This window comes from Sycon ciliatum, chromosome 5 (genome assembly GCF_964019385.1).
Source record: "Sycon ciliatum chromosome 5, ocSycCili1.1, whole genome shotgun sequence".
NCBI lineage: Eukaryota > Metazoa > Porifera > Calcarea > Leucosolenida > Sycettidae > Sycon > Sycon ciliatum.
Window position 1 is genome coordinate 35,900,626 of NC_088647.1, and position 24,005 is coordinate 35,924,630.

General features: G+C 47.3%; 3 protein-coding genes across 3 annotated transcripts in view; all 3 read left to right on the forward strand.

Moving 5' to 3' along the window:
• LOC135818515 (uncharacterized) overlaps positions 1-3,303 on the forward strand; it is a 31,100-nt gene extending 27,797 nt beyond the window's left edge. The window contains exon 19 of the mRNA XM_065331903.1: positions 1,712-3,303. Coding sequence (XP_065187975.1) covers positions 1,712-1,911 — 200 coding nt within the window. The 3' untranslated portion in view covers positions 1,912-3,303. The remainder of the gene's footprint in view (positions 1-1,711) is intronic.
• Positions 3,304-4,118: 815 nt separating this feature from the next.
• Positions 4,119-11,865, forward strand: LOC135818516 (succinate--CoA ligase [ADP-forming] subunit beta, mitochondrial-like). The gene is made up of 11 exons (XM_065331904.1): positions 4,119-4,295; positions 4,375-4,528; positions 4,627-4,726; positions 5,686-5,776; positions 6,805-6,876; positions 7,215-7,317; positions 8,387-8,551; positions 8,812-8,973; positions 10,123-10,265; positions 10,621-10,830; positions 11,606-11,865. The coding sequence occupies exons 1-11, from the start codon at positions 4,248-4,250 to the stop codon at positions 11,678-11,680; spliced, it is 1,323 nt and encodes a 440-aa protein (XP_065187976.1). The 5' UTR covers positions 4,119-4,247; the 3' UTR covers positions 11,681-11,865.
• Positions 11,866-12,824: 959 nt separating this feature from the next.
• Positions 12,825-23,295, forward strand: LOC135818517 (ER membrane protein complex subunit 8-like). The gene is made up of 6 exons (XM_065331905.1): positions 12,825-13,110; positions 15,170-15,246; positions 16,827-16,896; positions 20,935-20,982; positions 21,319-21,368; positions 22,153-23,295. The coding sequence occupies exons 1-6, from the start codon at positions 12,916-12,918 to the stop codon at positions 22,313-22,315; spliced, it is 603 nt and encodes a 200-aa protein (XP_065187977.1). The 5' UTR covers positions 12,825-12,915; the 3' UTR covers positions 22,316-23,295.
• Positions 23,296-24,005: the final 710 nt, after the last annotated feature.

A 24,005-nucleotide genomic window follows, 5' to 3' on the forward strand; every position in this document is an offset into this window, starting at 1 on the left:
ATTGTATACCTAATGACTGCACTATCAGTGTGATACTTGACGATTAAGAACAACGGCACTGAGGTCTTCTATACACTACTCTCTTGCAGTGGTAGTAAGCCCCCCCCCCCCTCAATGTGCGGAGCCCTGAGATGTTCACATAATGAGAGAAGACGTTCAATTAGAACCTATTGCCCAAGCAATTTGCAGACAAGTGACGAAATATAATCCGTATTCTAAGACCAATAGCGTTACTCCGTATCACTCAGAATTTAATATAAGAAGAGAACGGCTTGTCACCGGTTTGTCCATCAACTTGTTAGACAGGTGATAATAGAACCTGCTGCAAACCTGCTGCAAACCTACCGTACTATCCGGAGTATAAGCCGCACCCCCATTTCTTTTGCCACGAAATACAGACATCTACCCTATTTATCACCGTTAATTTGATCATCGGAGCGTAGGCCACATCCCTTTTTTGTTGGGTGAATTTTGAGTGTTCAACATGCGGCTTATACTCCGGAACAATACGGTACTAAACGTGTACGCATGCATGGGCTATGTTCAGTAATGAGCAGAAACAGCGAGGTGGACATTGAACGTAGCAATAGCAAAACGTATTGTTATAACGAGAGAGCTTGGAAGCTCAGGGCCCTGCGCTATGCTTTGTTGCCTAGCTCACCGTGCATGTTGTTAGAACTGATGGAAATGCTTTTTCCTTTTATTAGCTACATCATTGTATTGCAAAAACGTTTCAATGAGTTACTGAAGTAACGTCTTCTGCATAGCTATGGGACCGGCGCTGACTCTGCCGATCACGGGCGTTCTGGAGTCGACGGGATGTCGGTCCTGACGTTTCCTGGCCCCCGGCGCTGACTCTGCCGATCACGGGCGTTCTTCTTCTTCTTATTATCATACTGACGGCAACTAACATCCATTCTGATTGCATTTACTCGTCTCCCTATTTCGTATTTCTTTCCAGAAAATCTCACCATACAGCAGGGAGTCGTTTACATAATATGACTCCCTGCTATACATCTACACGACTGTATATACGTTATAATTTTTATGCTATCGGCCTACATACCATTCCCGGGCTGGTCGACAGGCGGCCCAACCAGCCTGCTAGTGGGATCTCGGCCTCGCACACAAATCCACACAAAATGTTACTGCACTGAATGCATTCCCCCGATACACTTCGCATATATACTCATTCTCTTGATGGTACCGTACTCTTGATGGTACGGGACAGGTACGGGATAGCGCCAGGCATGTCGATGGCACAAACAAATAAAAATATTGTGGCCAGCTGTCTTTCCTGGTACGGTACGGTACGGTACGGGAGAGATACGGGATAGCGCCAGGCGTGACACAAACACACAAACAAACAAACAAACAAACACCAAATTAAAGCTGTGTGGACCCTGGCTAGCGCCAGACGTTACTGAAGTAACGTCTTCTGCATAGCTACGGGAATAATGTTATTGTCTCCGCGCCGCCTATTTGCTATACAAGTATTCATTAGACAAAGTGTCTGAAGCCCTTGCTGCAAATAGTGCTCAATACCCTAACAAGGGCAGAGCGTACTGCACAAGGCAGAACAACGAATTCGTCTGATGAGTGTTTTTTAAAAACACGAAACTCGGAGTCACGAGAAAGCCTGTTGGTCTCTGTTGTTCTGCCTTGTGTACATGTATTCATTATATGCGTATATACTCTTGATTGATTGCAGGTACTGCAAGTACAGTGTACACGCGGGACATCGGTGGTGCAGTGCAACAGAGCCAGGTGCTCCTCTGGGACGGCAGCTTTGGCCGCGTCCAGAGGAGACTGGACCGCGATGCAGCGGCCAACCGCCAGGCCGCGCTGGCCCCAGCGTACACCCAGGCAAGCCAGGAGCACCTCCTCGGTTCACCGTTGTCCATCAGATAAACACCGACACTCAGCCGACTCTGTGATACGCACGACTGCATGCACGGTGCCGGTCTGGCAGCGAGAGATGGATAGCAAGAACTGCCTCGCACTGAGTGCCCCTGGACGTGAATTCGGAGCGCACCCGGCAATGCACTACTTCACAACGGCTACAGCTACAAGCCGTGCACAGCACACGGCATACGTGTACGTGTTTCAAGTTCTGAAGTACTACAATGTGCATCGGGTGGACGTGTGGGTAGACCGGAGTAGCCATGCTCTGCATACGAATGAACTCCTACTATACATTAAGACCTTGCCTTACGAAGCACCTGCTGAGTCCTTGAGTCTCCACTACCCCAATTCATTGAGAGATTTATTTTGTGTTTTGTCAGATGGTGAACTGAGCTGGTGACCTTTTTGAATCGCTTGAAGGCTCAGCACAGATCCACAGCTTGAACCGAAATTGCTTAGTGTTGCATGCATGCCTTGCGCATGACAGCGCTTTACCTTAGTGTAAATATGTGAAGCTGTTTGAAGCAGAAAGCCAGAAACGTGCTTGGCAAAGCCGTCATGAACGAAACTGGCGGCTTTCACCTTATTCTTGCAGGCACCTACCTGCCTGTTGATGCCAGAAGACATTGTACACCGAGTTTTCAAGCTGCAGCACCGGGATGAGAGAGAGAGAGAGAGAGAGAGAGAGAGAGAGAGAGAGAGAGAGAGAGAGAGAGACAGAGACAGAGATAAAGAGAGAGAGAGAGAGAGAGAGAGAGAGAGAGAGAGAGAGAGATAGAGAGAGAGAGAGAGAGAGAGAGAGAGAGAGAGAGAGAGAGAGAGAGAGAGAGAGAGAGAGAGAGAGAGAGAGAGAGAGAGAGAGAGAGGAGCACACAGAGGTCACAGTGCCCTAAAAGCACGCCATCCTCTGTGTTGCGGCCGGACAGCACCAGCCATTACCCGCGACTACTCATACTACCGTAGTGTAACTGTTGTTAGATCATACACTCGACATGCATGCACTAGTATTATTTTATGTTGTACGCATGTCATTGTACATATCAGAATAATTATTATGTTGGCAGTTGTCACTTTCCATTCCCTCCCTGCCCTTTCGGAGGTGTTCACTTGAGATCAATAATTATCCTTCTCTCACTCTGACATCTTCCCATCTTGTGTTTGTAACACTACGTGTACCGTGCCGTCCCATATCGGCACATGTAATATCAAGAGTATACATGTATAACTATAAGCTAATCAGTCGTCTTGGTGATATTTATTTTTATTTTATTCCAAGCAATACATGGCTGGGGTAGCCAATGACCACTTTGCATGGCGATTGCAGGGTTTTTAACTTTTTATAGCCAACCACGGCTATTGAGTTCCAAAAATCTGGTTCTACCTTCCGAGTTCAAGTTACATGTAGTTGTAAGGTCAAGGAACCTTTTCCATTTGTGGTAGTGAGCCGTGACTGTGTGGACAGAGGAAGAATTTATTCTTCACAGTACGCTGTTTCAACATCTTTTTATCACATTGTGATGACGCTTTATGATAAAAAGAAGTACGGTACAAATTCATTTACAGATACTCAAGAGTTCATAACCCCCAGGTTTATGAACTCTTGATACACTTCTTTTCAACATACCTCCGAGGCCAGAGCCATCAAATCTGTACTTCTTTATGCATAGATCTACATGTAGCCGATTTATCCAAGGTCAAGTACTGAAATAGCTGGTGGGTCGTCAAAAACTGTGCTTCCTAGCCTGGCTGTAGTGTAGACTGCTAGATCCAGGGTACTGCACTATCACTGGCAGTGGCACTCGCCACTGTCACTGGCCTGACTAACCAAGACGGCAAGAGTACATAATAAGAGTATTGTACCGTTGATCTAGTACTAGTGTTATGCATGACACTCTCACAAACACTTGAACTTTTTGTTGTTGAAGCAGGTACTGTAGTTTGCAGCCTTTCGGTTTCTGACGATCGAGGAACCGGAAGTAGTATGGGAGAGAATAAAAAAGTCCTCTTCCAGTGACGTGAGTAGTAAATTACCGGCATTTTACTACTTCCTGCTTTGTGAACTGCGTGACAGTCGGGCGAACCTCAATCTTCCACACTGACAACAGTGAGCCAGCGGGGGCTTTTTTTGTCAAGCCGCACATATTCGGTATCTGCGGTGACTGCTGTCCTGCTTGCTGTGCGAGGGCGAGCATTCAGATTCCTACTTCAGGTGGGTGTCGGTTGGGGTTGAAGTGACTTTTTCTGTTTTCATGAAACAAGGCTTTGGACGTTTCGTTGAAGAGTTCTTGGAAGTAATAGTTACCGCCGTTGTTTGCTAGGCTAGCCTGCTGGGCCTGCCAGCGATGGCTTCCTGTGGGCAGTTCGCAGGAATGCTTTCCAGAACCCTGGCCGTGAGTGGGCTGTGTGAAATCTGCGACGGTTTTTCTGGAGATGATGGAATTCTGTTATGTTGGTCGTATTGACTTGTAGGCTGGGCAGAACAATTTCACTCAACAAGCCCGACGATTTCTTTCCGTCCACGAGCATTTCAGCTGGGGATTATTGCGGGACAATGGAGTTCCTACTCCCCGAGGAGAGGTGGCCCGCTCTGCAGAAGAGGCGCATAAAATTGCCCAGGATCTCAGTACGTCGAACTCGATTTGAATCGTTTGGATGGGCGAAATTGTCAATCTGTAATTTTGCACCCCTATTTGTGTAATCATGCGTGAATGCACACTTCAGATTGCAAGGATATGGTGGTGAAGGCGCAAGTTCTTGCCGGTGGTCGAGGCCTTGGTCAGTTCGACAGTGGCCTAAAGGGTGGCGTCAAAATTGTCTATTCGTAAGTTGCAAACATGGTGAACATTTTTGTGTAGGGGGAGTTTCATGCAGATATCCAGCAAGTGTTGTGGCCCACTGATTTGTGCAGTTCAGGGCAACACGATACTTATACTCTCTTCTCGGCATGGTCAATTGGTGTCAGAGTAGCTTGTCAGCATCATCATTGATTTTAGTATTGTATACGGTATTCGTTGTTATGATTGCTTTGTGAACAATGAGACTTACGTAAATATCGCTCTAGACCGCTGTTACGGCACGATAAGACCGCACTATGCGGGTCTGTTCACACATTGTCGGTACACACAGGGGCCAAGAGCTAGTAGTTCCCCCAGCCTCGCCTGGTTGAAACAGCAGTCCTGGTATCGCATACTGCGGTTATCTTGTGAAGCCAGACCTAAAAGCTCTGTCACAAGGCATCCTATCAAGCCCACCATAAATCCAAATGCGCCAAATATTTCCCGGTGCACTGTTTATCGCCATGCATGGTATACACAGCGTGCCTGTAGGAATATACAGCCCGGATTGCGAGGACAGTTTTCCGACCTCGGCCTCTCACCTTGCACCCAAACAAACAGTTAGCAATATTGCCTTCGCACACACAATGCAATGTGCGGGCACCCGGAAACGACGAAGGAGTCGTGGCCGCATTCTCATTGTGTTTATCGAAAAATGAGAGGGGGTACCCCCTAACCTAATGAGGGGGGGGGGGGGGTCTGTTCATGATGGTCGTAGTATTAGGGTAGAAATCAACCATAGCAATTAGCTTGACAAGAAGCGTCAACAGGGAAAAAATAATATTATACTAGTAATTTAAAACGAAGGATATTAGTGGGGTGAGCTGTTGCTGTACTGATCTATGTAGCGAATGAGGTAAATGTGTGTGTGCTGTAGCTGCTATTTGTGTTTATCTGATTGTTGTCTGCAATGCCATGGCGTGGACTGACTCCTGTGCTTGTACAGGGCTGATGAGGCAAAGGACATGGCTGGCCAGATGATTGGACACACGCTAGTCACGAAACAGACCGGCGAGCGTGGTCGCATCTGCGAGAAGGTGTGTGTGCAGTGCAGTTCACATGGCATGTTTGCATCTGTCAGTCATGCTTGCTGACCTACCTGTGCACTGTCATATGTCAGGTGTGCGGTGCTGAACGTGCGGCGATTTCTAACACTTATTAGCAAGAGTATATAACCCCCCAAGAGTGTGCAACTCCTGATGCCCTTTCTATGGGGTACGCCGACGGCAAAAACTCACATCACGTGGTGCAGTGTCTCAGTTGTACGTTTCCAGCCCGTTTTTAGCGAGCAGCGGAGTAATAAAAAAAGCACTCTCTGGCAGAAGCTCACTGCTCGTATGCAAATCCCCAGCATGACCATGGCAGATATTCGGATTGCGCGCACGCTATCCTTCGTTTGTACGTAGTATGAACGTATCTGAGACACGTGATGTGAGTTTTCGCCGTCGGAGACCCCATATGCAGAGTTGCACGCTCTAGGGGGATTATATACTCTTGTTATTTGTACACTGCAGCAGCGACAAGCTTTGTTGTACAAATGAGATAGAGTGGGGCTTTTGCGACTCAAGTTCACACGCTTACACGATCATCAGGCAAACTCATTCCTGTGCCTGAATGCTGTTGCCTGATGATCGCGTAAGCGTGAAGTTTGAGTCTGTCAAAAATGACTCAATGCTTGTGGTTACTTACCTTAGGGGACGTTCGTTTTTGAATCTTGATCTACAGGTTTGGGTAGAAACTACTTCTTTCGGTAGATGTGTTTTTCTACTCAAAAGAGTAGATTCTACCTTTCTCTACCGGCTCTACCTGGTAGAAGTCGGTAGAACTTGATAGAGGTACGGGATTTCCAGAAAAATCAAGGAGTTGTACACAACTCCATGCAGAAGAGAAACATTTCACGTACGTATCGTGAAAAACTACTAAATCCGGTAGGACAGCGTTTGTGCGCTTACCTCTACCTTCTATCTCTATCGGTAGAATGACTCTACTCTACTCTACCAGGTAGCTAAAAACGAACGCAGTCTTAATCTTTGTTCTGACTGTGTTCTTCCCACCATACATGCAGGTCTTAGTTTGCGAGCGACTCTACTCGCGTAAAGAATTCTACTTTGCACTCGTCATGGACCGTGCGTTCATGGTAAGATATGGTGATTGTGGTACGTGTGTCTGTGTCTATGCCCGTGTGCCTGTGTGTCTGTGTGTGATGGGGGGGGGGGGGGATCAGGCAAGAAGGATGCAAATGCACCCACGCATAGCACCTTAGGTGGTTGAGCACCAGTATCAGAGTGATTTCGAGTTTGAGCTCTTTCTACGAACAGAACACCATTGCCTGCTGCTGATCGACTATTTAATACTAGTATTGGTCTCTCTCTCTCTCCCTCTCTCTCTCTCTCTCTCTCTCTCTCTCTCTCTCTCTCTCTCTCTCTCTCTCTCTCTCTCTCTCTCTCTCTCTCTCTCTCACTTCTACTATTTCAGGGCCCTGCAATTGTTGCCAGCTCAGAGGGTGGTATGGACATTGAAAAGGTGGCTGCCACCAACCCCGACGCTATCATCAAGGAGGGAGTCGATATCAAAGTTGGTACGTACGCCATCGTTGTCAGACAATGCCATCAATGCCGGGCTGCTTGCTGGACTGGGTAGATTCTATCCTGTAGCTCACGTATTTCGGTGTATTCATTAATTTCGATAATTTGGGCAGAGAAGCGAGGCACCTAAATAATGAGCACACCTAAAAGTCACTATTCCCATGCACTGTATGTGAAGGGAATAGTGGTCACCTAATTCTACATTACACCCAAAACCTGGCAGGTCCCTGACACCGACATTTAAATACACATAAAATTACATGTTTAAATATACGGTATTGCTCTTTGGTTTCCTGGTCTCATGAAGCATGGCCGGTGATTACTTGAGCATTTCATCTGCATGTGAAGTGAAACGTCAGTGTAACTTACTTTATGCTGACCTTTCATACAAACTTCCAGTCAACTGCCCCATCATGCAGGTGGTTTATATTGGGCATATAAACCTCATACCTCATACAAACCCCATATAGACCACCACCATACAAACTCCTTTTTAGAAACAGGAAGAAGTTGACTGTCAGTTTGTATGAAGGTCAGCATAAGTATAATACATCCCACTAGTAAGCTTGTACGTGAAATATAAACCATCATACAAACCTCGGCTTCGCCTCGGTTTGTATGTCGGTTTATATTTCGCGTACAAGCGTACTGTTGGGTTGTATTATATACATATCCTGAATACATCACATAAGTGCTATTTTTCGAGGACTCTATTCCGCGCTAGCATCTGGCTCCTCTCTGTAGAGGCACGCCACGGCTGGTGTCATCTGTAATCTGAAGAGCAAGAAGTCCCTTCTTTGGCATGGTTGTACGTACCATTACTATGAGTGTCCATGTAGCGGGGGTAGCCGCTAGTCAGGCTTTGGTCCGACAAGCTCATTTAGTCGACCAACTGCGGGGTTGCATACCGATGTAGACATGAAAGAGTGCGCAGGAGTTATCAACAGCATGCTGGATTGGTCGGCTTGTCTTCAGCCGAGTGCTTCTGCATGTCTGACTGAGCTCATCTCATTCATGATGCTGGCACTGTACTCACTGTACTTACTTGTCTTGCTCATGTAGGACTGACGGAAGAGCAGGCACGGCGAGTGGCCGGCAAGATTGGCTTCGACGAGGCCAGCGTAGACCAGGCCGTTCAGGTTATGATGCGCCTGTACGATCTCTTCTTAAAGCACGACGCGTCGCTGATCGAAATAAACCCGCTCTCCGAAGAGAGTTCTGGCAAAGGTATGTACTAGTAGTGTGCAAAGAGCTGGTGGAATGTGGTGTGCAGAAGCTTGTGTGTTTTCTTGACTTGTTGCTTCTCTGTAATCAGAAGACAGGCATGCCATCCTTCCTGGTGCTTTTCTGTGGAGTGGAGCATTAGCAATGACTCTTTAAGTTGATCAATGTGCACCGCTGTCCTTGTTCAATCCGCATGTGTTTGCGTGTGTGTGTGTGTGCGCGCGCGCGTGTGTGTGCGTGCGTGTTCCTATTTCCCTGTGAAGTTATCTGCATGGATGCAAAGATCAACTTTGACGATAACGCGCATTACAGGCAGAAGGAGGTGTTTGGATTCCGTGACTGGTCGCAGGAGGACGATAGAGAAGTACGGGCATCGAAAGCCGACCTGAACTACATCGGTCTTGATGGCAGTATTGGTTGTCTCGGTGAGTGATACCCTTGCCTTGCCTTGCATTGCATTGCTGTGTGACTAGTAGTACGTAGCTACTGATACACAATCTCCGAACAGCTACTAGTAGCTGTTTCGACCCTGCTAGATCTCATCAGCGGAGCTCAGAGTGACGGGCCGAACTGGTTACAATGAATTTGACTGAACAACAAAGCCGTCTTTTTTAAGAACTGCGAGAAAGACAGCGAACTTTGTACAGTCAGACCTCGCTTATCCGGTCCTCGTTTATCCGGATCCCTCGCCATCCGGAAGAAAATTGTTGGTCACCGATTTACAGCAATGCTATGCCCACACACAGTGTGTGTGTTCGATTATCCGGTTCCCTCGCCTATCCGGATATTTTCGTGGAAAACGGATGTGTGCGGTTAAGCGAGGTCTGACTGTAGCTGCTGATTTGTGTACTGTAAAACAGGTTGGTAGAAATACCAGGCACCTAAATGGCACAAGTGCATGTGCTGTATGTGAAGGGAACGTTGGTCACCTAATCCTAAGTTACACCTGAAACCCATCAGGTCTCTGACACCGAAATTTTAAAACGCCTATAATTACCTGTTTTGCAGTATTATTCAACGTATGCAAAGCACCACTATAGTGGGTAAAACTGTAGTAAAACATAATGAATTCTCAAGCATAGCACACTGCACAGCACGGGCACCACTGTGAAGTACTGCCAAGAGTGAGTGCTTAACCAAGAGCGACTCCTATCTCGAGCTGCGATTGCCTCACCCGTGGTGGGATTTTTATTGCACCTTTGGTGGTGTGGCGACGCCAGTGCATTCCCTTTTCTTGCTCCTGTGTGGCCTATTTGACGTCACTTGTTGATTTGCTCCTACTGGGGACTCCAGTGCGGATAGTGCATCATACACCATGCTCACTGTCCTAGCTGATAAGGCTGCATGGAATGTAGCATTCCGCTTGTTGTGTATGCACCTGTATGGCTCTGTTGCTTGCTACCTTCCACGCACCGGAACTGGTAGCACTGATGTTATTTGTACTTGTATGTCCAGTGTAGTTTTGAACATTCGTTTACGGTAGTGTTTCGTGCATTGTGGCATGAGTGTGTGACTGTGCCTGTGCCTGGGGTGTGTCTGTGTATGCATGTGCCCCCCCCCCTCTCTCTCTGCAGTAAACGGTGCCGGTCTCGCCATGGCAACCATGGATATCATCAAGCTGCACGGCGGTGCTCCCGCTAACTTTCTCGACGTGGGCGGTGGAGCAACGGCACAGCAGGTCACGGAAGCATTCAAGATCATCAGCGAGGATCCAAAGGTGGGTAGTGGACAGGGGAAATGGCAAAGACCAGTCCCAGCTTTGGGCACTGTGCGTTTCTGAGTGACAGAATGTCGAGGAGTAATACTGTCGTACCAGACTACTGGGGTGCAGAATAGCCGGTTGCATAGAACACTGAGGTTACGTTTGGTTGGTCACATTCCCAAATGGGAATCACTCCGAATCATTCTCGCCCGTTTGGTTGGTCAAAAAAGTGCGTAATAGTGAGTGAGAACAAGCAGTCCCTTTATCTACTTGTGTGTGTGTGTGTGTGTGTTGTTGTCTTTCAGCAAGAATCTTTTTTGATGAGTGCTCTGATGCTGTGTGGTGACTATTCTGTTTGCCCATGATTCAGGTCACTGCGGTGTTGGTGAACATCTTTGGCGGTATCATGCGCTGCGACATCATCGCCAAGGGAATCATTCAAGCGGCGACATCACTGCAGCTCAACATCCCACTAGTCGTGCGGTTGCAGGGAACGCGAGTAGAGGACGCCAAGGCGCTCATTGCACACAGTGGCCTGCGAATCCTACCCGTAGATGACTTGGACGAGGCAGCAAAAATGGTAAGCAAAGCCTTGGGCTGCTACTTGTTGTACAATTTAGTGTGTGCGTGTGTGTGTGTGTGTGTGTGTGTGTGTGCGTGTGTGTGTTTGCCTGTTTGCAACATTGCCATGCCATATTGCGCTAGATCTGGTGTGGTCGCTAGTAGTAGTAGAGTCGATACAGAATTTCTTCGTGTGGTGTGTTTAGTGTTGTGTTGTGAGTGTGAGGTCTAGGACTGTTGAGTTTTGGTGCGCCTGCGCTGTGGGATTTGGTTTCCTTTGCGCCGTAGGCACAGAGTGATGGACCAGTGTAGTTTCATGTCATACTCTTATAGTCTTAGAAGTGCCCAGATACCACATTTTCGGCACTACTAGCCGAGGCGCTTACTGTAAAAGCAGAAATTTTCGGTAGTGTTTTATTTTCGGTAACTTCGGTGCCGACAATTTTTACCGAAAATAAAACGCACCGATACTGTATACCTGTATACCTGTAGTACTAGTGCACTTACCTGGAAAACGGGTTTTACCGAAAATTTCCCTCCGCCGAACCGCCGATTTTGGAGAATACCGAAAATATTACACCAGCGAAAATTTCTGCTTTCACAGTAGTAGTTTGAGAGCCCTAAAATTTCACCCGATTTGAAAAAAAATCCACACAAAAGCCCAGAAATCATGTAGCGCTTATTTCAGACAGGCTATTAAACTTCTGAAAATGCGGCAATGGGGCCTGCCTACTGCACCTGTACTTGAGTCTTCAACGCGTGTGTCTTCTTTTCCTCTCTCCTGTTTTTTGTAGGTGGTGCGACTTAGTAATATTGTTTCGCTGGCGAAGGAATCATCAGTCGATGTCTCGTTCTCCTTTCCAATTTAGTTGATGTAGTCGACTTTGTTTGTAGATTTTCAGACCTTATACTTTGTTCAAGTCCATTGGCTATGTTGTCTCTCATGTTTGAATCAATTTGAATACTCGACTCTGTCTGTGCACCTAAATATTAATTAATGAATCCTTCACATGTGTTTGTCGATCCCCAGAATATACCCTCGTGCCACGATCAAGATTTCTGACTGTTGTGTTGTGTCAGGGGGGGGGGGGGGGGGGGCTGGGCTGTTCCCGATTGTCAGATTGATGAATTTGCCCTCCTTTGTTCCGTGCACATGCATGCCTTACCCACTGGGTAGATCTACAAGGAAGCGCTACAAAGTACTGGTACATGTACAATACAGCACTAGTGTTTTCATAAATTGGGCTGGTTCACGATGAGAAACTTTTGCGATTCTATCTCTTCAGCCGGGTCTTGTACTGTCTACAATCAATGTACGGAGAGGTTTGCGGCCATTTATACTACAGTCAACTTCGCTTATAACGACACTCGACGGGGAATCAAAAAAGTGTCCTTATTCGCGAAGTGTCGTTATACCCGAAGTCTCATTATAATTATGTATTACAGTATACAGTTGGAAGGGACTTTGCTCTGGGCATGGAAATGCTGTCGTTATTCGCGAATTGTCGTTATATCCGCAGTCGTTATTAGCGAAGTTGACTGTATTCGCGAATGTGTGATGGTCGCGAATAGCGAAATAATTGAATCTCTAGCGAAAGTTTCTCACTTTACAGTATCCGGTTGGTCCTGACTTGCTCTCAGTGACTCTAGGCTAGCCGTAACGACGTTATCTTGGGCTCTCCAGCTCCCTCTTTCATACTATCAGATCATAGGTTCATGTACCATTATTATGGTAGGTCTACATTGTAGCAAGTGTCCTGTATAGAAGCAAGAGGGCTTATACAGTATACTCAAGAGTATTATAACCCCCCGGCCCGGGCCGCGGGGTTATTATACTCTTGAGTATACTCTTGATAGAATTATGGCATTTCTCAAGAGTGCATAAACTGTTTATGGACTCTACATTTCTGCTAAGCTATTTTGACAAAAAATTGAATTATTTGTTCTTTCAATCATGACGTCAGGCAAGACATTAGAAAATCATGAAAGACTTTTTTTCAAAGTCAAAACTTCTGTTCTTGGAAAACTGTTTCATTCGAAATAATTGAAAGTTGCTTGAGGAAGCATTCTTGTCCCCTTATCTTTGACGATTCTGGTCCTCAACATGAAGCCCAATATTTGTTTGTCGGTGCGTGCCTACGCAAAGATGATCCTGCACGCCAGCAAGTTTTCGCAGCGTGCTGTGTGCGGAGTTCTTCTGGGTGCGGAAGAAAACGGTCGAGTGTACGTGGAGGACGCTATACCTCTGTTTCATCAGGGTTTGGGCCTCTCACCGATGATGAATGCAGCTCTTATGCAGGTAGGAGTTATTTTCGTGTGGTAATTGCCGGGTAGAAGTCATTGTCGGGTATGGAAATGCTGTCCTCCAAATGAGACATGGAAAATCCTCCAATGAGATATGGAAAATCGCACTATTGCATGACATTGTACAGTCATGTACATGTACATCATTACTAAGACGTTTAATTTCATTTTGGAACGTGCATTTATAGAGATGATTTGACATCAAAATCTCTCCGCCCACGCTGCACCATTCACCGTCTTTTTGCTACAAACAAACATCTCTGAGTGGTAGCTGAACAGTCTTGCATTTGGGAGTCCCCCGCACACGCACTGGGCTGAATGGTCATCAGTTACTGACGTCATTTGCAATGTTAGCGTTGCCCAAATATGTAGTGTTAGCACCCATGGCCGCCTCGATGGCTGCCTCGATGGCTGCCTCGATCATGGCCTTGTGGACTCCAGTAGAATGCGGAGCAATCACCGCATGATTGTCTAGTGCTATAAATTATTGTTTCCCCTCAGAATATATCTCCACGGGCAGTCTGCATCGACTTGCCATGTGCATGAACGAATTCCGGAAGGAGTCGCGTTCCAAACCATAGCTTATCGTGAGAAGCGCATACACGTACATGTACTGTAGCGGACATTGACATCCGTGGAGAAGTCAAGCGGCCACGGGGCGCTGGCCTTGCGTTCGCAAGCACTGCTGGTCCATTTTCACAGTATGTACGTGAACTACAGTGCATGTACACGCTAAAAGCAGTAAGGGCGCCAGTCCCGGTCATCCATCGGATTTCAATGTCCACGGCAGTAGATCATCCAGGGCGGAATCCGGCTTGACGCTCCTCTCTCACATTGAACATGTAGGTTGATGCACAGGCAGTTGCTCGCCTGGTGATGATGCTGATGAGCGCCTTACAAACTACCCGCAGTGTCATGACAAGGCGGTGGTAGCTCTTCGGAATTCCGACGTGTTCACCTTTTTTATGTACATTAGGATGACCTGACCACTCCCCACGTCATCCGGGCTGTTAGGTATTGGTGAGGTTGAAGAACGTAATGACACAATGCCATAGTGGCAGAGTACATGTACATGTCCCCGTTTGAAGCATGGCATCACTGACACCATTTCCAACACAGCTTACAGACACGGTGGCTTTCTGTCTCCTGATAGATTTGGAAGTTTCAGCAATGTTGAATTACGAATAGCTCAGCTGGATTATCAACACAGAGTGATTGCAGGTAGTCGTTGAGCTGTTCACGGTGAAAGATAGCCGAGTAGTATTCACTGAGCCATTTAGGTAGCGGTTTCTTGTCAAGCTTTTGTGTTCAATCTTGCTCTTCAATTGAGCGTTCTATTTATTGCCGGATTTGGGTTGTCTTTTTGCTTTGGTTCTTGCTTTATGGTTTGACGCGATTGGCTTTGTGAATATACCCGTTCTCAAGTATTCACTGAACTCACATGAACCTAGCTGCCACTGAAGTGGCTGAACCATTAGTCACAATCTCACTCTCGTCACTCGATAACTTTACTGGAGGCGGTTTGCTGCCAAATCTCAGTGTGTGTAGACTGTGAAGGACCGGGTATCTGGTTTTAGAGCATGATGGACACATGTACTAGTATGAGTGAAATTTGAAGTTCAGGTTGCCAGTTTGTTGGCTAGGATTCATTCGTTCAGCCCTGTTTAGACATGAAACTGTTGGAATGCTTCAATCCAAAACCTGTTTTAGCGAGTACATGCACGAAGAACCTGTGACACATAGGCACGGAGCGCAGATGAAAAGTGCTACTCAAAAATAAGTTTTTTTCTGCTTTGAGTTTGTGGCAAATTTCTCTACTAAAGCTTTTCCTCTCTCTCTCTCTCTCTCTCTCTCTCTCTCTCTCTCTCTCTCTCTCTCTCTCTCTCTCTCTCTCTCTCTCTCTCTCTCTCTCTCTCTCTCTCTCTCTCTCTCTATCTCTCTCTCTCTATCTCTCTCTCTCTCTCTCTCTCTCTCTCTCTCTCTCTCTCTCTCTCTCTCTCTCTCTCTCTCTCTCTCTCTCTCTCTCTCTCTCTCTCTCTCTCTCTCTGTGTCAGGTGGATGACTACTGTCACAACAATGAGCTACAGATTGTGGCATACTACCAAGCCAATGAGCTACTGTCCAACACACTGTAAGTGAGAGATTGCGAACACATTTTGCATTTAGCATCCGCTGGAGTGGCAGTTCCGTGTTCCGCAGTTGCAATGGCCATGCTTTTTTTCATTCCTAGGGCACCGCTTCACCAGTGCCGCCGCTCCCCAGTGCATGTGTGATCGGGCTCTTAAGTGGCATGCCTGCTGGAATGCTGCTACGTTTGTTATACAGTTGCGCTCGGTGAAATCCGGCCCGAAGTGCATAACTGGCGCCCAGTACTGATGCGGCCCTTGATGCCCTCTAAGTAGTTGTACAAGTGCTAGTGTGCACGTGTGCCGTATGAACTGTGCATGTGCTGTACTCATCATACGCATGCATGTTCACACCAAAGTGTAAAAAAACCGCGCCAAACAAAGACAAGTGTAACTTTCATTTCAGCTCAGCACAAGTAAAGAAGACGGAGATCGTTTCGAAGCAGTTTATTTCATACCCAGAGCAGCAGGGCTTCAATATTTTTGAGTGGCCACCGTCTGCTTCGATTAGGGTGTAGTGGAACCAACGTTCGACCAGCCAGCACTACCGCAACACTTCGGATTAGGGAATGAGTTATATTTACAAGAGAGTTGGGAGAGACATAGAAGTTATTAGAACCAGACTGAAGCACACTGAACTAAAGATCGACTGAACTAGAGAAAGACGGGCATGCAATCTGAGAAAGAAGTGCAGCTACACAACTGACAAAAACTAAGAAAACTGAAAGGCGGCAAAAACAATGGAAGGTACGCATCACTGCAGATCGCGGACCAGTCGTGCCTTTCCGGCGACATGACATATATGCAGCGCAGCTAAGCACGTGGCCAGACACATGCACGGCATGAGAGGTGTACACATAAAGCGGAGGCGCGCGCATGGGTGAGCGTGTACACATAAACCGGAGGCGCGCGCGCGTATGGGTGAGCGTGTACACAGCATGCATAGCAACATACATTGTGAAACAAGAGTCATAAGGCACCTAACATAGCAGTTCATAACAAGGGTTTCAACACGACGTGGCGTTGACTCCACGTATGGGGAAACCGTGTCAGGAGCCAACGAGTCCCACTCCAGGTGCAGTGCCTGCACCAGCTGGTCAGCATTCTCGCAGCGATGTCCTTCTTCTCTATCTCTTCTTGATCTTGAGCTGTACTTCGTGAAGTGAATGAAAGAAATTTTGAACTGTTTTTAGCATGCAACACGTTCACTCCGAACTTTTACACGAGGTGCGTACAGTTGAGTTCATACACACAAATCGCCAGTGATGTAATGGGAGCTGGCTTCGCGGCGCCGGCTTTGCACTTTGGGCCGGATTTCACCGAGCGCAACTGTACATGGGTTGAAATTTGATAATTATGCTGGCACCTGAGTTCCTTTCTACTGTTCATACCCTCTGTGTTAGTGTGCGGGCCTCGACTATAGATCCGTGACAAAGTCTCTTTGTTCCGCACTGATGCAGTAGATGTTTTGGAAGTGAACGTCTCGCACGAGGCACCGATCGTGTGCGTTTTCTCCGTATTGCAGGGGCTTGCCCTTGCTGCTATGTGTCACCTCGATGGGTTGTGTTTGAATGTGCTTGTGCAGGCCCGACACAGTGGCATGCCGAGTGTCTGATGAGATCCAAGAGAAGTTCCCACATGCTGCTTTGCTCATGGTATGTAGTAAATACCAGTGAACCTGAAAGTGCTAAATTGCTGAAAGTAAGGGTGTGTTTGGTTGGTACGATCTAGAACAGGATCGAACAGCTGGTGCACATGGAGCACCCTCATGCCAACCAAACAGTACTCCAGAAACAGAGCACATTTTTGTGAAAAAGTGTGCCAAACTTGGTGCATTCTTCAAAAGGTGTACGGGTCACCATGGTCACTTTGTACAGTACAACGAGTTCAACCCAAAAGCATAATATGTACGTGATCATTTGGGACCAAAACCGCTGTTCCCGCCTGGTTTCACTGTGAAAAAGTGAAACTGCTTGGTCTGCTCCGGCCTCGAGGCCGGAGCAAACAGATCATGTTCTGGCCTACCCATAACAAGTGCAGTCCCAACCAAACACGCTGTTCTGGTGAATCCTTTTCTAGGTTGTACCAACCAAACGCGCCCTAAGTACTTGTGAAAATTCCCACGATTCAAATTGGCCTCAAGCAAAGGTCTCTGGTTTGATTCCTGGTGGTGGCAGTCAATTTTTTCTTCAGGCTTTCCCTTTTCCGTTCCCTCGACCTTTGAATATTCAAATTTCTTTTGGTAATTTCCTCAAGTACTGCAAGGTACTAAGTAAGTCTTCGTTTTGTTTATGTACAACGCTGTGCAGTGAAACTCTTCGTCAAGCATGGATAACTGCACCTCGAGCATAATAGGGAGGTTAAGATGCACGTTATTTCTGACGTGACGCGAAAGTTCAGCTCGCGTTATTTGGCTCACGTGTCGAAAAACAACGCGAGTGACCCGCAGCTCACGTCGAAGTTTGGAGTTTTACGCCAAATTTGACGTGAAATTGTGCATCACGTCGGAAATAACATGCATCTTAACCTCTCTACTGGCCCTTGGCACCCTGGGCTAGCGAAAATGTGTTCCATGCACGCACCCTTGTATATGTGCCTCCTTGTCCGACGACTTTGAGATCTTTTTCTCGAGCAAGTCACGATTTCATCATGGCCACGGGCGTCTCCATCGCGATCCGCCTTTTCGCCTGTGGTAAAAAACTGCTGTTCGTCTGATCGGACATCAAGCATTCACTGAGCATTGCACCATTCAATGACAAAGTGGGCAAAATAACGGTAAAAATGGGATTCAGTCACGGCTGTTTCGAGTGCGACATGAGGCAAAATGGTGTCGATTTTTTGGCACTGCACGCACTGTTTGCATGCTCGTACTGTACGTCAGAATCCCATGGTAACGTGTACGTGCGGAGTCTCGTGGCCAAGCGATTGTACTTTCTGAACAGGATTTTTTTCGAAATTCATCGAGTGAAAAGATGAAGTTTGAAGCAATTGTTTTATTCTCTCATGATAATAGTCAGCCCTGTTCGGTGCACCTTTGTTGTCTGGCCTCGCGCCTCGTTTTGCCGGCCAGCTGTGAACAGTTTGTGAGATCGAACTGATGCAAAATCAATGAGAGACACGGCGAAATTGCCAAACTGTGAATCTGATTTGAATAAAATAATAACATAATCACGGTACTTCAACTCGAACTTTCCAAATACGGTCTCTTCGCCGCATACGTCACTTCAAAATAAATAAATAAATGAACTCACCAAATTTTCGGGCATGGCCCATCCTCTGGGTGAAAAGCGAAAATAATAACGATAGAGAAATGATAATGGATACATTACCTGTAGCTTTCCTCTGAGACAAAAATGCGATAATACTCATAAAAAGTGTGTCCTGAAGTGTGTCCTTTTATGAGTATTACCTGTAGCTGTTCTCCTTTGCTGACGATAGCAGGTGCTCCAGTTCGTTGTTAGTTTTCTGCTCTTTATTTACGAGCAAGCTGGAGGCAGTTCGTTTACTTGAACTGACGCCAACTCACCCACCAACCACCCGCGATCAACGCACTACACTGAAAATTGAACTGAGCAAACAAAGCACTTCAGGACTGTTCCTTTCTACTTCGTTTGCGAGGAGCTGGGACCAGAGGTCGTAAACTAGGGAGAGCTGCGATACGGTGCTGCTGGACTGTGACTTGAAGCCGTTGTAGAGGATCTACAATGCCACCTTGACGGGCAAGAAGGGTATTGAATTTCTTTGTTAATAAATTCTGCCCCATGCTCAGCAAGCAACCCAAGACCAACTTCGAATTTCCGCATGAAGGAAACAACATGACACTCCAAAGGGTGCAGCTTTGGAGTAACCTGGCCAAGGCCACGAGGAACAATCTCCCTCCGAACTGAAGCCAGGAAGGTGTCAATATCGCTCTGTAGCTGGTCGCGAACTTCCGTTGACACTGCAGAAGTTCCGGAAAATGCAACGTGACACTTTGCGTACTGTTGGATGCATCTGAAGCATCCGCAGCCAGAGAGGGTGCACGCTCCTCCACAACCGTAAGGAATGATGTCAAGTCAGTGATGACGGAGCCTGTGAGAGCGTGGTTACCGTGGTTACCAATGAATGAGCCCACATGATACACTTGGTGGCAGATGTTGTGCTTTTGTAAAGCAGCCTCAACGTACTGGTTGCAAGGCCCATTGTCGAGCTTTGCCTTTGTGTGGGTCTGTTCGTGTTGGCTGATGTCACCCTGCAGAGCTGTGACCTGCTTCTGCATTTGCGTGGCAGCATGCTGGAGGTTGTTTTGCTGCTCCGGATTGCCAAAATGTTCTTCACAGCATTTGGGTGAGGGATGTTGCAAATTTGGAACGATAATTTGAAAGATCCGCCCCAATGATCTCCCCCCAACTTCACCCGAATCTCATCCTGCGGGATAACACCATGGTCGGTAAGCATGCCAGCCTCCTCGTACTGGTCCAAGAAGAAAAGGACAATCTCTCTGTGAGGTTGCATGCCATACCCATTGGCGATGAAACTACATCACCACTCGAAAGAGTGAACGGGCACATTTCGGAAGCATGAAGTGCAGGAACCTCTTCCGCAAGCTGCTGCCGCATGGTATTCTCTGACTCAATCTCACACCCAACGGACTTGAGCCACCTCCGCAGTTTCCTCAGCTGGTTCCAAGGCATGTGCAGATCTGCTTTTAAAGCAAGGGCAGAATGAGATGAAAGTGTACAAGGAGACACGCCAGCAGATTTAAGCAACTTTTCACCGTCTATCTGACCCATACTACGTAGCTCATAGGCATCTTGCTTACTGACACCAGCAGTGCCCCCACAAGCTACCTCTTTTGCCTGTCGGATTTCTTCCAACCTCCTCTGCATCCGCCTTACAGACACAGCATCACTGCCACCTTGCGTTGTACATACATACACAGCGTGGGTACCACCCTTCCGTAACTCAAGCTTACCGTCAACGGACTTCGACTGTACCAAGTGGATAGTCAAATGCTCCGCTGTCTCCCCGCGAAGCTTGTTGGGTGATGCTGTCAATACATCTGCGACAGTACTCAACCTGGTCACACAGGCAGGGCACAGGAAACTAAAAACTAACCCAGGAAAACAGGACGAAGAGCAGCCACAGCCTTTGGAAAACAGCCTCGGATGAACCCATCTCCTACACAACGACTTCAAAAACAAACACACTCTCAGAACTGGGAACGGCTCCAACGAAAACGAAACGGAGAAAGAAGATCGTTCGAACGATCGCGTTGTCAGTATGTTCTCTTGCACCCGCTGCACCGGAACTGGGTGTTCTGAGTGGTGTGTGAGCGATGTGGCGAGGCAATATCGATGGGTTTGAGACGTGGGCGAGGACCGCGAAATTGAGGCTCTCAACGAAAAATTTGAGAAAAAAACGCCGTTGATTGAGCTGGACTCGAACCCAGGGCCTCATGTCGCTTTTTCGCGAGTTTTGAACAGCCGAAAATTGACGAAAGAGTAGTAATTTTTCCACCGAAACTCACCCAAAGGGTGCCCGTAACTTCAGAGTCCGGATAGCCGAGGTATGAGTGTACATCCTAGGTGATGGTCAGCCTTGTGGGTGTGTGTGGGTGTGTGGGGGTGGGGGGTGGACTTCTCTTTGTACTTGGCTATGTGCATTTAGTTTTGAATTCCAGTATCATTTTGTCTGCTGGTTATACTGTACAGGTGGAGAACCAGAAGGTTACTGCATCAGCAGATGATTTGGCTGTCAAGGTGGGTGGGTGTGGCTTCTTGACTGGCTGGCTAGTGTCGCGTGTTTGTGTGCGCGTGCAAATAATTATGCATGTTGGGCCGTGCATGTATGCATGTCTGCCCTTGCATGCGTAATCTACCCCAGGAGAAGAGGTGTGCGTTATATTTGAAGTAGACGTGTATCTGTGCGGATGTGTGTGTGTGTGTGTGTGTGTGTGTGTGTGTGTGTGTGTGTGTGTGTGCATGTGCGCGTGTGTGAGTGTGTGTGTGTGTGTGTGTGTGTGTGTGTGTGTGTGCGTGTGTGTGTATGTGTGTGTGTGTATGTGTGTGTGCGTGTGTGTGCATATCGTGTTACAGGTGTATAAGTGCCATGACGGCAAGTGGAGGGTTGCTGAGCATTCTCTCAGGTGAGTCTGACCTGCAACCGAGCACTCATTAGCAGACCTGCAAGGGCTATATTCAGACCTTCACATACGAGTACAGTGAATGAATTATGACTCTGCACTCGAGCCAGTGACCCGTGTCTCGCTGTACCGGTATCCATTTTATTGTGAATTTTAAGCATAACACACTGAGTGAGTTGTGAAGACACTTGATACAGTGCTAGTCATGATTACTGGTGCTGTGTGACAGGGAGTCTGTGTGATGTGTTGGTAATGCTTGCTGAACTGGTCATTTGTTGCTCTGTCCTTGGAGAAAGTGATTTCTGAAAGCTGGGCTAGTTCTTGGGCCAAGTTTAGCTTGCAGAGCTGGAAAGGAGCCACTACGTACATACTACAGGTGTCCGTGGTGGTCTGATTGGCTTTAGCAACATCATAGGTCAGTGTCGGAGCGTTTCCCCTTTGCAATAGAGTCCTTGCATCTCTTCATTATTGCTCTCTTCTTTTCTGGTTCCATTCTTCCATTGTTTGTGGTGATGGGTGATTGGCATGGAGATACAGTCAGACCTCGCTTTGCCGGTCCTCTTTTATCTGGATCCCTCGCCATCCGGAAGAAAATAGCTGGTTATAGATTTACAGCATACGTGATGCATCCAACATATTATAAACCGGTGTTCGGTTATCCGAACCCCTCACCTATCTGGATATTTTTGTGGAAAACGGATGTGTGCGGTTAAGCGAAGTCTGACGGCACGTGTCTTGTATTTTAGAAGTATTCTGTGATTATTTCCCGCTCCTCTGCTCATTACAGCACGCTAGAAGGAGGAATGGCGTCGGTTGAGGTTGTAGCGAAGCTTCTACGCGAGCGTGGCTACGCAGACCTGGTCGACTTTGACAGTCATTTGGACGACGTGCGCCTGGACTGGCTCAACCCCAGCGTCAACAGTCTCATCTCGCTCTCCGAGAAGGTGTAGTGTCTGCCGCAGGCGTGTGTGTGGCGGCTAGGTAGAGAGTGTGTTGTGAATTCAACAGTGCCGCTCTGCAGTCTAAGGTATGGCACTGGTGATGTGTGAGAGTATGAGTGTTTAGGAGCGTTACTGCTGTGTTCCGACCTGGCCATTTGCCTGCATCTTCACAGTGGTCTTGGTCGACGGCGCCCAGTCGTTTAGAGTGCTGTATGCGTCATCGCAGACCAAGCAAGCACTCACTGCTGTACTGTATTGGTGTGTGGGTATTTCCCCTGAACAACACGCCGTGGTAGTGTGGAAGTATTGCCTCTGGGCTGCCATTGGCACCCGCTGTTGTTGATCCTCTTCCCGGCATGGCACAGCCAGTAGCACCGCGGTGCTGAGGGTGTATATTGACTGTTCAGCGGTTATGTACGAATCGCCGCGTTGATTGAGTGACCCACGGAGAACACCTGTGTCTGCTGCAACAGTGTCCACGGCAATGGTTGGGCTTGATTTGTTGCTAAGCAGCACTGTTACCAAGCAACCATCGTTCCTAGGCAGCACTGTTGCTAGGCAGCACCGTTGCTAAGCAGCCATCGTTGCTACTTTCATTATGAATATCACATGCTCTGAATACCCACGTAAAGGATGAATCCTCGCTGGGTTGTAGAGTAGTCAGCAATACTTCACCTTTCACATTCATGCCTCTCAACCCTTCCCCCAATCTTAGTAGTTTCTACTTGACTCTGCAAATGCCTCCGTGTTTTTTGTTGCAAGGACTTTAGTTTGCAGCACCGCCACATGAGTGGAGAGGTGACTGATTATTTATGTGAGCTCCAAGTAGCTCCTGCATGACCTAGTTATTTCAAAAACTTGTTTCCTAGCTCTAAGCTGTTTTTACCTGTGGTTTCCAGTTTCCACCTGCCCTGATGTCTCCTGTCATGTTTAGTGTTGGGACGTGTACCTTATTTCTTCATGAGTACTAGTGCTGTCAGCCAGCTATACACACGTTGGTTTTCGTTTCTGCGCGCGCGTGTGTAGGTGTGTGTGTGTGTGTGTGTGTGTGTGTGTGTGTGTGTGTGTGTGTGTGTGTGTGTGTCCCATATGGTGCAGTGGTATGTGCAGCGATTTCCAATCGATAGGTTGCGGGTTCGATTCCCGACGATTATGGTCACACACGTCTTTCTTCTCTTTCTCAGACTCTTCCTGACTTTTCTTTCATTCTCCTGGGTGGTTACCAACAGCCAGTGTATGCCGGAGTATGTGGTGTGGTGTGTGTGTAGAAAAAAAAGAAAAAAAGAAAAAATGGAAAAATGAAAAATAGGGATTCACTGGCCAGAAAAAGTCACTTCAAACAGCTGTGTGGTGGATACCAGGCTAAAAATAGTGGCGGTCAATTCATCAGCCTTGCAAGCTGTTGAATGGTGTAATCCCAGCACAAGTTGCTATGTCTAACATAGCTGTTCGCTATCATCGCTCCCGCGATGGGCATGTCTGAGGTCTGAGGTGTGCTTGCCAGTCAAAGAAAATAAAATGATCCAGACCTAGGTACGTGTATATCATTAGTAGCCATGGGTATGCATGCAGTGCACAGCGATTTCTAGTCAAAGTTTAGGAATTCTACTACATGTATGGTCTTTTGCGTGTGTGCGGATCTACCCAGCGACAATGGAGCAGCTCAGCACGGGGTGTGTGTGCAGTCAATTTTGCGTAC